The 13,059-nt window shown below is 44.1% G+C and overlaps 1 protein-coding gene across 1 annotated transcript in view; it reads right to left on the bottom strand.

Annotated features, from left to right (window-relative positions):
• SYNPO2L (synaptopodin 2 like) overlaps positions 1-13,059 on the bottom strand; it is a 35,862-nt gene that overhangs the window by 2,932 nt on the left and 19,871 nt on the right. Inside the window, exon 4 of the mRNA XM_009642002.2 lies at positions 12,510-13,012. Within this exon, the coding sequence (XP_009640297.1) occupies positions 12,510-13,012 (503 nt within the window). The remainder of the gene's footprint in view (positions 1-12,509; positions 13,013-13,059) is intronic.

The raw sequence follows: 13,059 nt of genomic DNA, 5'->3' as shown, positions 1-13,059 counted from the left end.
GCTGCCCTACAAAAGGTATGGACATACCTTGAACAAGAGTTCAAGTGACAGAAATCAGCGCTGACCTTGCACAGGAATAAAAAGAACACACCTAAGCCATAGACTGATTTCTTTCATTTTATCCTTTTCCTTAATCCCATTGTCTTTTTCCCAGCATGATAGTACAGCTGAAACATCCATTCACTGCTGGCATCTAATAATTTGTCAAAAAACTGTGTAGCACCTTGTCTGGACCTGACATTCTCCAGAAAGAGGTACAAAATTATGCCCTGCCGGGTGGGGGAGGAGGGGAGGGGAGGGGAGAGGAGAGGAGAGGAGAGGAGAGAGGAGAGCTGCAGGCAGTGCTGGTGGATGGTGTTAGCTCAGGAGAGGATGGAAGCTGCTCAGTCCTCTCAGGATCTCACTTCTGACCATTTTATCACAGAGCATTCATTCAATGGGGATCTGCTAATGTGGCAAAGTTACCTACAGCTGGATACAAGGAGCTTAGCTAGGAAGGATACTAGTTTTCCTGAGGGCTGCAGATGGCCCCCAAAATCTGGCTAGGCTGCACAATCGTGACAGGTGTCATCATTCCATACTGCACCAGCGTAACCACAGCAGAAAGAGCTTCCCTCTCTCTCCCCATGCCGAAAACAAGGTGTTGATTTGCAGAGCAGTCATCCTTCCAGGAAGCTTAAGATAAATACAAGGAAAGGCTCTTCTCAAAGTTTGCACATGCTGCTACTTTGGGATTTCAACAAAGGGACATCGGTGGTTTGAGATCACCTCACAAGGGTGCACAGTTCATTCCTCCCCTTTGCACCCAGAAAACCGGAAACAGCAAAATCAATGCTGAAAAAATGGCTCACTATTTGTACTTGTGCTATCAAAGGGAAGGCTCCCTGCAAAACTTCCCTTACAGAATGACTCCACCTTGCTGAACCAAGACTGAAGTATTTCCCAGGTTTTGTGGGGACTTACTGCTCTTCAGGGAAGTCATAGACTTGCCCTCAGAGACCTGCCATCCATGATGGAAACGAGCTACGGTCCCTGAAGGCCTGTCCACTCCACTTAGAAAGCTGCACATGTTTGTCTCTGGGGGTTGTTCACAATGGAGGAAATAAAAGAGATTTCTTTCTTGCTACAAGCATCCTTGCTACAAGCTACTACACCTCACCTGGCTCGTATTTTGCTTCTAAATTTACAAGGAGGAAGAGCAGCACTACAGAATCCTAGTCAAGTTCAGAATATGTAAACTCTGGGCCCAGAGTGACTCACAGGAGGATTTCTGGCATTGGGAGCTAACAGCTAGGGAGCTACACCATCCAAAGTGAGTGTCTGTGCAGCCCTTCTGGCAGCAGGGTACCACGAAAGCGCTGAACTTTGGGCTAGCAAACACTGTCAGAGAAAACATAACAGTAGACAGTCTTGTCCATGCCTCCACCAACTCTCAGTCCTGGCTCAGCATTAGCATCCACGCACAACTTCCCTAGGCAGTCACTCTGAACTGCCCTGTGGTAGCTGGCAAGTAAGGCCCTCGGGACCTGCTACTTGCCTCCCTCTTCTCTTCCTACTTCCCTTCTCATCAAAGGCTAAAGCACATAAATAATTATACTGAACCTCCCAACAGAAAAATGATCATGGTATTCAAGCTACAATCTCCCACAAAATTTTAAGAAAAAAGGGAAAGATTCCGAGAAGGTACCTTCTTGCTGAAAGTAATGAGGAAGAGTGCAATCAGAATAGGCAAAAGAATAGGGGAAGGAAAGAAGAAAAATGAGAGGAAAAGGAGAAAAAGGAAAGAAAAGGAAAGAAAGCGAAAGGAAAGAAAAGGAAAGAAAAGGAAAGAAAAGGAAAGAAAAGAAAAGAAAAGAAAAGAAAAGAAAAGAAAAGAAAAGAAAAGAAAAGAAAAGAAAAGAAAAGAAAAGAAAAAAGAGAAAAGAAGAGAAAAGAGAAGAGAAAAGAAAAGAAAGAAAAGAGAAAATGGGAAAAGAGAGATAAAAGAGGAAAGAAAAAAAGAAAAGAAAGGAAAGGAAAGGAAAGGAAAAGATAAAAGAAAGAATAGAAGAGAGGAGACATCTGTACCTGCATAAGGCTGATCCAAGCTTGAGAAGGCAGAGTCCAGACCTGGAGAGCTGGGCATGTCACAAAGCCCGTTTAATTCACAACTCCCCATAAACAGAGAGCGAGGCAATGAGAGAGAAGCAAAGCAGTTCCCTGCTGGAGCAGAACCAAAACTCTGAGGTGTCCAAGCCCTTTGCTATCAGCTCCACAAGCCTTTTAAAGCCTCTCTTTTGTCTCGTAGGCATTGCTGCCGCAAGCCATGAGGTCACTTTGTCTATTTCTGTCTTCTTAGCTTCATCACTGAGCAGTGTGATGGACATTGTCACCTGGCACTTAAACACCCTCCTTCTTTCCCCCACCCTCTACTCCCTGTGAGGAGAAACTCCTTTTTTATTTTAAAATAAGAAAAAATGTATACTCTATACTATCCCTGTTTCTGTGGTGCAAACTTCAGGATAGAAAGGTGCAAGCTTCAGGTTAGTCTTCCCAATGCTTCAGTGCCCAGCATTTCTGTGCTAAAGAGCCCTTCAAAGAGATGAGACTAACACAGTGCTCATGTCCAACATGGACAGGCAGAGAAACCCACCCAGGAGGAAAGCAACTTCCCTTGTCTGAAACACTCAGAGAGCACCCAGCTCCAGGTAAATACAAGGAAGAAAAGAGAGAGGAGAGGCTTTCTTTTCTTGTGTATATCAATTTCCTTCCATGTCTGAGGAGAACCAGTCCATGATATAGAGTCCTGTTGTGTACCAGGACTGAGGAACGTTTAACTGAGGAGCATTAGGATCCTGGGTGCCCATAGTGAAGTGGTTTAGTTGAACTAAAATGGCAGAGGCTGTTACTTACACCACTGAAGAGCGTGGCTGTGCCCAGGGAGGGTGATGGAGCATTTGGAGGCCAAGGAGTAGTGTTTTGGCAGCACCATTCAGAGATCCTGTGCTGGAGACTGAGAGGTGTTGAAAGACGAGATGCTGATAGTGAGGACTGGGGTGGACGGGGAGGAAGGGACAGAAGGTGCTGGGAGCCTACAAATCTCCACAGTTGTGGCCTGCTCAGCATCTCCTCACACTTTGGCTAGGCCTCGTCTTACTGCCTCTTTCCGTACACAAGCAATAGGTTCTGTGAAAGAATCCCAGAGCTGCAGCCAAGGGACACTGCCTTGTGGTTATTTCCCCGCCTTAGGAACACTGTAGCCCAAGACTGGAGCAGACCATCTCCAGTGTGAGTCTGGAAGAGTGAAGGTCTGACCATGCCTCCTGAAATCCACAAACCATTGCTGCATGCCAGGGAAGACAACTTCCACAGGCAATGTTGCTGTAAGAGAGACCTGTCATGCCTCACACAGAGGCTCTTGCAGCAAGAGCAATGAAAGTGGTTCGGTCTCTTCTTTGATGACTATTTACACATATAGGGGTACAGTCTCTGTGAGAAAACCTTGTAGAATCTGATATATACAATATGCAATTGGAAATTAAAATACAGCTCTGCAGTACAGAAAAAAATCTCTATTTATTAAGAACATTCAAATGGAATAGATAATAGAGTAAAACTCTCCTAAATGCTGGTATGGTGGATAATTTCTATAGAAAAATTTTTGTTAACTTTTAAAGCACTAAATTATGTTGGAATAATTCACAAAAAGGAAAAATTTCTATACAGCAAAGCCTACAAAGATTTTTCCATTAACTTCATTTAAGTAAATTTCACTGAAGTGAAATAAATTACATCACTAATTACAGTAAAGAGAAGTGTAAAAAGTATAAATCTTTTCAAGATCAGGCCCTATTAAAAGAAAGCATTTTAATGTATGCTCAGGAAAACTACCGAACAAGTAGGCTTACCTGATGTCAGATACTGTTCATGTTCACTAGGAAACAAGCAATGGTAAATTTTATTACCAAAGACCAAATTCAAGAAAAGCCATTACCATAGAAAATAAGCACACTGCTCATTTCAGAGATAAAGAGCCTGTTCCTCTGTGATGAAATGCTACTTGTCTACTATTTTTTCACATGGGATCAACTCGAATTTTGTTCTTCCATCTATTTATGTTAGACAAGGTCATTTTTCCATGGCTAACGTTGCAAATATCTCACTAAGTCATTAGAGGCTATAGACATCTCATGCTTTTCATACCTGGACTCCTTTCAAAATAAGATTTGGATAGGTTATGTTGGCCTTCTAAGTATTTCCCTGTTGAAAGCTTCAACCTTTCAAGCTTCGACCAATGTTTGAATTGCAAACAGTAAAGCAGAGGAATATATATTCTTTTACTTAAAAGAAGTGGTAAAACTCTTGGGACAGAAAACTTGTTTCTCATTCTTGGATATTTGCACACTTCCATCACATAATCTGTGCATAATATAAAACATAGATATGGCTTCAGCTCCAATGCAGGATGCTACAGGCAAATGCTTCAGTCCTACTCAAGTCTGCAACACTTAAGCATGTATCTGAAGTTAAATATATAGTCAAGTACTTGTCAACCAGTATTTCTTCTTAAGTGGCTAGTGATTTTAAGAGCTTGCAGTGAGACACTGCCTCACTGCAATCTCCTGGTTTTAGTAAAACAGAAATCAAGATTCTCTGCAGGTGAATCGACAGCCCATGGGAAAAAGCATGCCCAGTTATTTTGTAGATTTTTGACCATCCTTAGCCATTCTGCAACTCCCACACTGCTATTGAAAAGCTCTGCTAGGCAGAGAGGGTGAGGAAACACTGCTTTGTGGGGCTGCAATGTATTAGTCTCATGGTATCCTGCTGGAGACTTGAATAGCTTGTTCACTCAAAAAAAATCTCCCTCAGCTGAGTGAGAGTTTGCCTTTCCTCCTGAGCTGGATGGAAATGTGTCCTCAGTGCAAAAGGTAGCACACATGGCCAGCTTTCCTGTGCTGACAGCTCACATTCAGGCCCTGGATATTCCCTACACAGTCTTCTGCAACAAGACTGCCAGAGGAGAGCTTGCTTTTGCCAGGATAGCACCCGTTGAATGCACTAGTGAATCTGTCTTTTGCAGTTTTAGCCTGATTTCCTAAGAAAGGTTTAGTGATGCTGCATGTCTTTTGATCTTGCCTGTTTCATGCTCATAGCTTTTGAGACTATTTGCTGATTTTAAAGAGTCTGAAGTCACAAACATACAATGGTCCTACAAGTTTACATGAAAATAGGTGGCTGGACAGAGTAGATAGACCCCACCATAGGAAGCAGGAAGCCTGAGTACAGTTTTGATTAAGCACCAAAAATGAAGAACCCACACAGCAGAGATTATGAGTTCTCATTCTGAATGTGAGAGACATCAGACAAATTTGCATTTTACTAGACATGAGAGAATAAGAGATCAAATACAAGACATAAATTAAAAGGACACCAGGATCTGTTAATTCTGCTGCTCACAAAATTTCTTCATGTCTGACAGCAGGATACCACTGATTCATCTTCTCTTTGTCCTTCAGTTCATGTTTCCAACATCCACTCTCTAGTAATACAGACAAGCATATGCTCACCATCTGAGTCTGTGGACTCGATTAATCCTGTAGCACTTGCCATATATTCTTGTTATCCAATTGATTTTAGTCCTTTTCTGCAACCAGTCAAGGTCCTACTACATTTAAAAATCCAGCCTTTCACAAGACAACTTATGTCATTGCTGATTAGTACACAGCAATCTCCTCTGAATCTCAGGCCATCCATTAAAAGTGGTATTATTGCTATTTCCTGGTACTGCTTGCTAGGTACAACCCACTCCAGAGAAACAAAAAACATACAAAAAGCTTCACTAGCAGGAGTTTGCAGTTGAAAAAGCAGATAGGAAGACAGTACTGGTGTACCTCCTTGGTCCAGGTAACCCACCTCCCTCCCCCGTGTACCCCACACACCTGGGTTTCTGTGGGAAGAAAGACCAGAGAAAAGCTGCAAGGTGTCCCAGCCAGGTCCCAGTTCTGAACAGCAGCAGTTTCGGGGCTGTGGGGTCCCCCACAGCACATACTGCCAGTTCTGCCTAGGTGCAGCCAGAGGACAAGATCCACTGACAGAAGGGAGGAGGGTTGGGATTTTTAATAATCTGTCTCCTCGCCAGTCATATAACATTGAGGTGGAGAGGACATTTGATTGACATATGTTAGTGTTTAAAGCTCCATGGGTGAAAATATAGAGGTAGTCCTGTTAGATTCAGAAGCCCAGTGAAACACTACTACCAACTTAGTCAGTTAGCTAATCTGACCTCATGAGCCATTAATAGTTATGTTTTCTGTTCTATTCTTAGCCAATTGTGCAGTCACCTTACAGTAGTCCTATCTCATCCATATCTCTCTCATTGGAGGAGTCATGTGGAACCATATCAGGTATCTTACAGAAGCCAACATATACTGCATCCACCTTATTTCTTTAGCCACAAAGTTTCATCTTACCGAACAGGTCAAAGACTATCTCTTTTTCTAGTTTTTATTAGTCCATATTGTTTTTACTGATCATTTTGTTTTCCACAAAGTGTGCTCAAAAGAACTACTTCATTCACCTAAGTGAAGCTAAACATTTTTTTTTCTTATCCCCAGAGCCTGTGTCTATAAGAAGGGTGCTATTTCTTGGTGTCTTTCCCTGAGACCCTTCCCATTATTCCAGGGTTATTTATCAAGGACTGAGGGCCATTCTGATACAATTTTCACGAATTCCTTACATTTCACCTCTACAGAGAATATGATTCAGCCTTGGCCTTTCAGTATAGTCAGTGTATCAAGATATGCTGAATCTACTTGCCCCCGCTCCTGCTCCTATTTCTTTTATACAAAGGGCTAGATTCTTGGTTAACATAAGCGGTAGATACACTGATGACAGTGAAGCTTTACAGATTTCACAACAAACTGATCTTCCTTCCTACGATGAAACTGAAGAATTATTATTTTCAGGTTGACAGTTTTCTCCTTCCTACCTATAATTTTCTCTCACTTCTGTTGAGCAATGTTTCTGTTGTTTAATTGCCCCTTGTCAAAGTCCATTTATGTCTCACCCTTTTATGCCTCTCCCTCCCCCATCATTTTCACTTTGCCTCATTTCAGTGTTGTCTCTGAGCAGACTTGTCCCAACCTTGTCAGCAAGTCCCATATCACTTTCAGAGCTGAAGGAAACAACACTGGACAGGAAGAGGGATTCCCATTGCCTGTTTGCATTACGATTTCTTTCAACTCAGCTCTCAAAATCTGGGAACCTAGAAAATACTTGGCTAAGACAGTCTGTAGTTGTGATTATTGCTCTAATCACTTTGAAATCTGAATTATTGGCAAAATGTTGGCTTAATCCCATGTTCCCCATCAGTGTTACACATCCTAAGTCACTCCAGAAGTGCATTTGCAAGGACAGGCTATGTTAACTTAATGTGTCTGGCAGCATATTCTGAAAAATCACTATCTGGGGCTTTGCAAGGATCATGGAAGTGTGAGCTCGGAAGAGAACTGCTGCACTGTTTCACCAGCAGCAGGATGATGAATGACCTCTGACCATGTCTGAGGAACCGTGACCCTGAACCAGAGTCCCTGCGCTGACAACAATAACACAGAGAAGCAATGTCTGAGTAACCGATAGTTTAAAAAAAGATGCTCAAAACGATATCTCATCTAGTGGAAACAGTAGGACAGAAGAGAGTATATACCTTTTCATTTCATGGATCACATACAGCTTTCCTCCAAACACCTTAAAATACTAAAGATCTTTCCCCTCCCAGAGAATATTATATGCAGCTAGATGTATCTTGAGCTAATACATATTCAGCTAAATCCATGTCTTTCTCAGGCTCTGGGGCAGCAGCACAGCAGTGAGGTACAAAGGTGAAGCAGATCAGAGCTCTATCAGCCTTACTTCCAGTGCTGCAACCCACAGCATCTGCGTTGATATGCTGGACAAGAGTGTTGCCCAAGACCATGATACTGGAAGTCTCCAGTAAGAATACCTGAAGAAGATGGCCGATTACTTGTGCAAATTTCTGAGATGGCTCAAGAAAAAAGGAAAAATTAATCCATACTAGCCAAGACAGACAACACTATCTTATAATCTCTGTCTTCTGCCCAAATGGTTAATACATCAGCCTGAAAATAGAATCTCTGTGCTTTCGATAGTCAATAGAAGAATATAAACCAAAGGCATAAGCTCAAATGCCATACTCAAGCCTAAAACTGGAGGAAGAAGGCTCCAGATGCACAACGTTTTTCTCGCTGTTGTCTTCTTTAATAAATGCCTTCCAAGCTGCAGAGAATTCAAAACTGAATGTTAGTTATTAAGTGGGATAGTCTTAAGCAAAGGCATACAACTAGACCGCATACACCAGTGTATGTAAATTGATTTCCCAAGTAGAGGCAATTTCCATTTTAATGATTACTAAAGTGAGATCAGACTTTCCATCTGTGATTCAACCATGGAGGCTGTTGTCCTTGTTTTCCTTGTGGTTGGCTGCTCACCAAGTAGCAAGGGCCAAGGGTTATCCAGTGTTGCTTCATACTGCTAGGAACAGACTTCCTGTAACATCATAGTTCAGGCAATTAATTTTAATCTTCTGGTCTGAGCAAAATGCTTCTCTATTCCACTTTAAAGCAGGTAGGATGGGGACAGTGGACTACTATCCTAAACCATTTGGTCTTCTAGACCGCAGTGCATGGCAAAACCAGTAAGCTAGCCTAACAACCACGTAACTGTGATCATTAGAGTAAGAAGGAAATGTGGTGTAGTAAGTTCAAACTGCTGTTCAGGTACTTTATCTTGTTCACAGCTCCTGTGGCCTATACCAATTGTAATAATAGGCTGGTAGATGGCTTGCTGTATTCACCCTCTCTGCAGAGAAATGTGACTGCAGTCATTCTTAGAAGAGGTAATCTGTATGACCCTCCAATGAATAGGCCACTTATAAATAAGCATCCTATCTCGTCAAGTGATGCTCCTGTACATCCGCTTTAAACAAGAAGGATTTCCTTTTCTAACATGGAATGTAGTAACTTTGATGACTCTGCACAGGCAGCCAGGCCCATATAAAGCAGAGGAGGAAATTTCCCCACCCATTTTTCCCTCCCTTCCCCTACCATACATGGAAAGGCTCTTGAGTCCTAGGAACTAAAAATAGTCCAGTGGATAAGTTTAAATTGAGATATTTTGAAGCACTTCCTGCACTGAAACAAATTCCTACAGTATGATAGCAAGTTAGGACTAGACGGCTGTCCTGGTAGGTCTGTCTTCTGCTAGCAATTGGTATTTCCAGTTGTGAGAAAGCCTGAGCTCATTGTCCCTGGGAGACGATTTAGAATGGGGGTGAAAATACAATGCACCTTAGAGAGCACAGGTGGCTGAGGAGAAGCAGCCCTGGCTACAGATGGAGCCCAAGCCTCTGAAGGTGTGGTGAACAGAGGAGGACACTGCAGGAGCTATGAGGAACCAAAGAACCTCACTAGCAATTACCTTTGGCAGCTATAGTCTGATTCTCCCTGCCACAAGCCCCTGCTTTCCACTAACCTCCTGAAACCCATTCAGATTTTTTTATTTGTGTTTTCTGTCTTGTTATCTCTTCCTTGCCTTCTGTACTGTCCAAGCAGCACAGAAATCATCTCAGGGAGGGATGTAGCTTGGCCCTTTACAGTGATGATGAACTGAGGTTCTAGTTGCTGCGGGGATTAACCACTTCTTTAAAGAGAGCAAGTTACTGTTTTAGGGGGAAGGAAACAAATTTATATTTTTATTTCATCACATTAGGCAAAATATTGGCTATTCACAAGCATGAATGCTCTCCTGTGGTTCATTTGAAGTACAGCAGAGTTCCTGTTTGCTGGCTGTTCTCTTGCCCCACTGAGTAAAACACCAGGGTGCATAGTAGCCACTGGGTAGCAATGAACACTGAAGTCCTATGACTTGTAGGGCAAGTTCCCCACATTTGGATGATGTGAGGCTCCCCACACTGCCCTACTAGTCTGCATCAGCAATGCTCTGAAACCTCCCTGTGCTTATTTTGCCCTACCCCACCCACTGCCAAATCCTCGTCTCGGACTGTTGGTACTTGCCACCACAGTGTTCTGCTCCCAGAGTCAAATCCTTGCCTAGTGTAAATAAGTGAGCTCCATTCTCTCCTGTGTTACTGCAGTGCAAAGCAGGTGTTACAGCAGCGTCACCTCTGGCAATTGCCATGTGATTTGTATCCTCTTAGCAAAGGCAGTGAAAGCAGCTGGAGTTATCAGGAGTTGATGGAATGTACTGGAGAAATGTCAATCAGATGAAAATTAAGAGAAAATGAGTCAGCAACAATCAGAACATAAAGACTGATCACTGGTCCTGGTGAGACTAAGAAAGATGGTGGGGAAATGTGGGAAGCATTTTATAGTTTCGTTGATGATCTTGAGGACACCTCCCATCCCTCTTCCCTCCTTGCTTCCTTCCTTCACAGAGTAACCGGCTGCTGATCATGACTTTTGTTTTAATGGCTGCTATGCTCCAGCATGATGAGGACATAAAGTTTTGCCTTCACATTTACTGCCAAAATTCCTAACCCAATGAAAGGCCAAGCTGCCCGTGTGAGTTGCCATCCATGGCAGAGTAACTTACATAAGGACATCCATGGCCAAACATAATCCAGAAGGGGGGCGAGCAGTGGAGGGGTAATAAGAGAATAAAATATTATCTCAGTCTGCAGTGCTTCTGGGAAGCCTACCTTTAGCTGGCAATAGAGTTGCATCACCTTCTGCCATGGGATATTATTTTGCCATCAGAAATGCTCTGCATTAAATACATGGCTTTCCTGGGAGCCTTCTGTACTGACGCTGTCCATGGAAATAAGTCTTGATGTAAAGCTATTGCTCATCCACTGCTAGGAATATCAGGTGGCAGGGAGCAGCTGAACATGCCTTTCTCAACATTCACCTCATGCTTGTATGTTATTCAAAGGGGGAAAAAATAGCTTCATCCTCAGGGAGGCTGAAATTGCTACTTTCTTTGCTGTCCTAAGGAAAGTGAGTGCTAAAGAGTAGGAAGAAATAGTCAGCACCTGGTCAGTTGTACGGTCTAGCAGGGCCGGATGTAAGGGACCCAAGTCTGTCCTCTCAACACAGAGCACAGCAGTAAGACAGTGCCCTGACTGATGGAAGCAACCTAGATTTGAAAGCTACCTCTATGGGATCCCTTAGGCAGAATAGATAAAGGAATGTTTAGCCCAAAGAAAAGAGAAAAGAGAGGCTTAACAATTGCCTTGTGATATTATCTGGTCTGGAGAAAAGAGAATCAGAAGTTAGAATCCATGTGCTTTAGTTCTCTTTCAGTCTAGTAACTTTTCTGTGTCTTAGTTTCCCATTCTGTCGCCCAGCTAAAAGTCACTTTTTTAAAACCTGCTTTATTTCTAGGCTCAGAGAAGTGTAAATTAGTCAATCACACTGCACACTGAGGTACTTATAGGAAAACAAGTTTTTGATTACCTTGTTTTTAATATTATTAGATAGATCACAGCTGTGAAGTCAGGTAACATCTTATTCTGCCTTTGTGTCTGGGTTTGACATACTCCATGTGTAGCAGAAATCAGGAAAGGTATTCACAATTAAGATCACTTCAGGTCCATCACCCATGTACTACAGTACATTTTTCAGCATTTTATTCCACGTGGAGAGGTCTTGACTAGTAGGGGTCCCACTACAAGGAACTGTCCCAACAGCTGATTTACAAGCTCCCACCTGTCCTTGCTGGCAGCCCTCCACTGCCGATACCTAAAAAGTGACAAATTCTACCAGAGCTCACCAGCTGCTGCCAGACATGGACACCCTTGCTGCAGTTAAGTGCCCACAGAGGAAACATCCTCCAAAAGTCAGTGTAGACAAGCCCCTCCCTGAGCTTGACAGGGTGAGAGAAATAAATGAGCTACTGACAACACTCTTTTAGGGCTCTGATGACTGAAAATTATCTCTATGCAGTCCTTAATCATGTGTAATACTACATGCCTCTGTGCCCACAGAGAGCTGAGTTGAACAGGGGGCTCCTTGGGTGCCCCTCGGAACAAGCACCCTGTGCTTGGATACACAGATAGCTAAGGAGCAAACTGAGCTGTTGTGAGATCTCTGAAAGGCAGGCCTGGGAATTTTAACCCCCACTTCTTTCCTGACACCATCATTTCCATTAAGTCTTCTTCAGCCCAAAGTGTTGAAGAAACCAATGACCTCCACCCTGTTTCCAGCACATATAGGTGCTAGAGCACAGCTGGTTGTATTGCTGCAGCTTCTATGGGTGAATCCCAGATCCCAGACCCTTTCTCTCATCTGTTTCTTGGGACATCTCAGATGAGGTAGACCCCAGTGCCAAAGCTGCGATAGGAAGCCCCAGTCCCTGCAGGTCTGACTTGACTCTGCTTCTTCCCAAACTAAAGGAGCTAACCCACTTGACATCTGCAGGAGTGAGGCTTTTGGAAGGAGATCCAGCATAGGAAGAGGGCATGGGTGAGTGGCAGGGTGCAGAGGACTTACTGGCCTGCTTGGCTTTCTCCGCATATGTGGTGGTTAGGTCTTCGTCAACTGGGTGCTCCACTGGCCCCACCATGGGGATGAGATGGCGTTCCGCTCGGATAGCCTTGGTGGCATGGGGCAGGAGCATTGCCTCTGGAGAAGGCTCCCGTTCCTCTGTTGACGGTGGCCGCAACTGTCCCTCGCTCTCAGAGAATGGAGTGTCTGTGCGGCCGCCAGGTGGGCAGGCAATCTCCCTCTTGGCCACCCCAACGGCACTGGCCACCTCGGGTCCCCCCTGCGCAGCAGCCTCCGGCATGCTCTCGTAGCCGCTCTGTTCGGACAGGGACACCTCATCCTGAGGCGCATCCGCCTTGCTGTTGATGCTGTCAGGCGGGGAGCGCGGGCTTTTCTTGCGAGCCCGGCGGTGCTTCTCCTGGGCCACGTTGTCAGCATCGCTGTCCGTCTCACCATAGTAGGCCTCACTGTCTGGCGGGGAGGTGAGGCTCTCCAGGTGCCTCTGTGACCTCCGTGGCTGTGAGGGTTGAGTGGTGGCCGGGGCTCTGCCGGTTCA

Source organism: Egretta garzetta, unplaced genomic scaffold (assembly GCF_000687185.1).
Source record: "Egretta garzetta isolate BGI_Z169 unplaced genomic scaffold, ASM68718v1 scaffold56, whole genome shotgun sequence".
NCBI lineage: Eukaryota > Metazoa > Chordata > Aves > Pelecaniformes > Ardeidae > Egretta > Egretta garzetta.
This window is presented reverse-complemented; position numbering and strand designations above follow the sequence as displayed.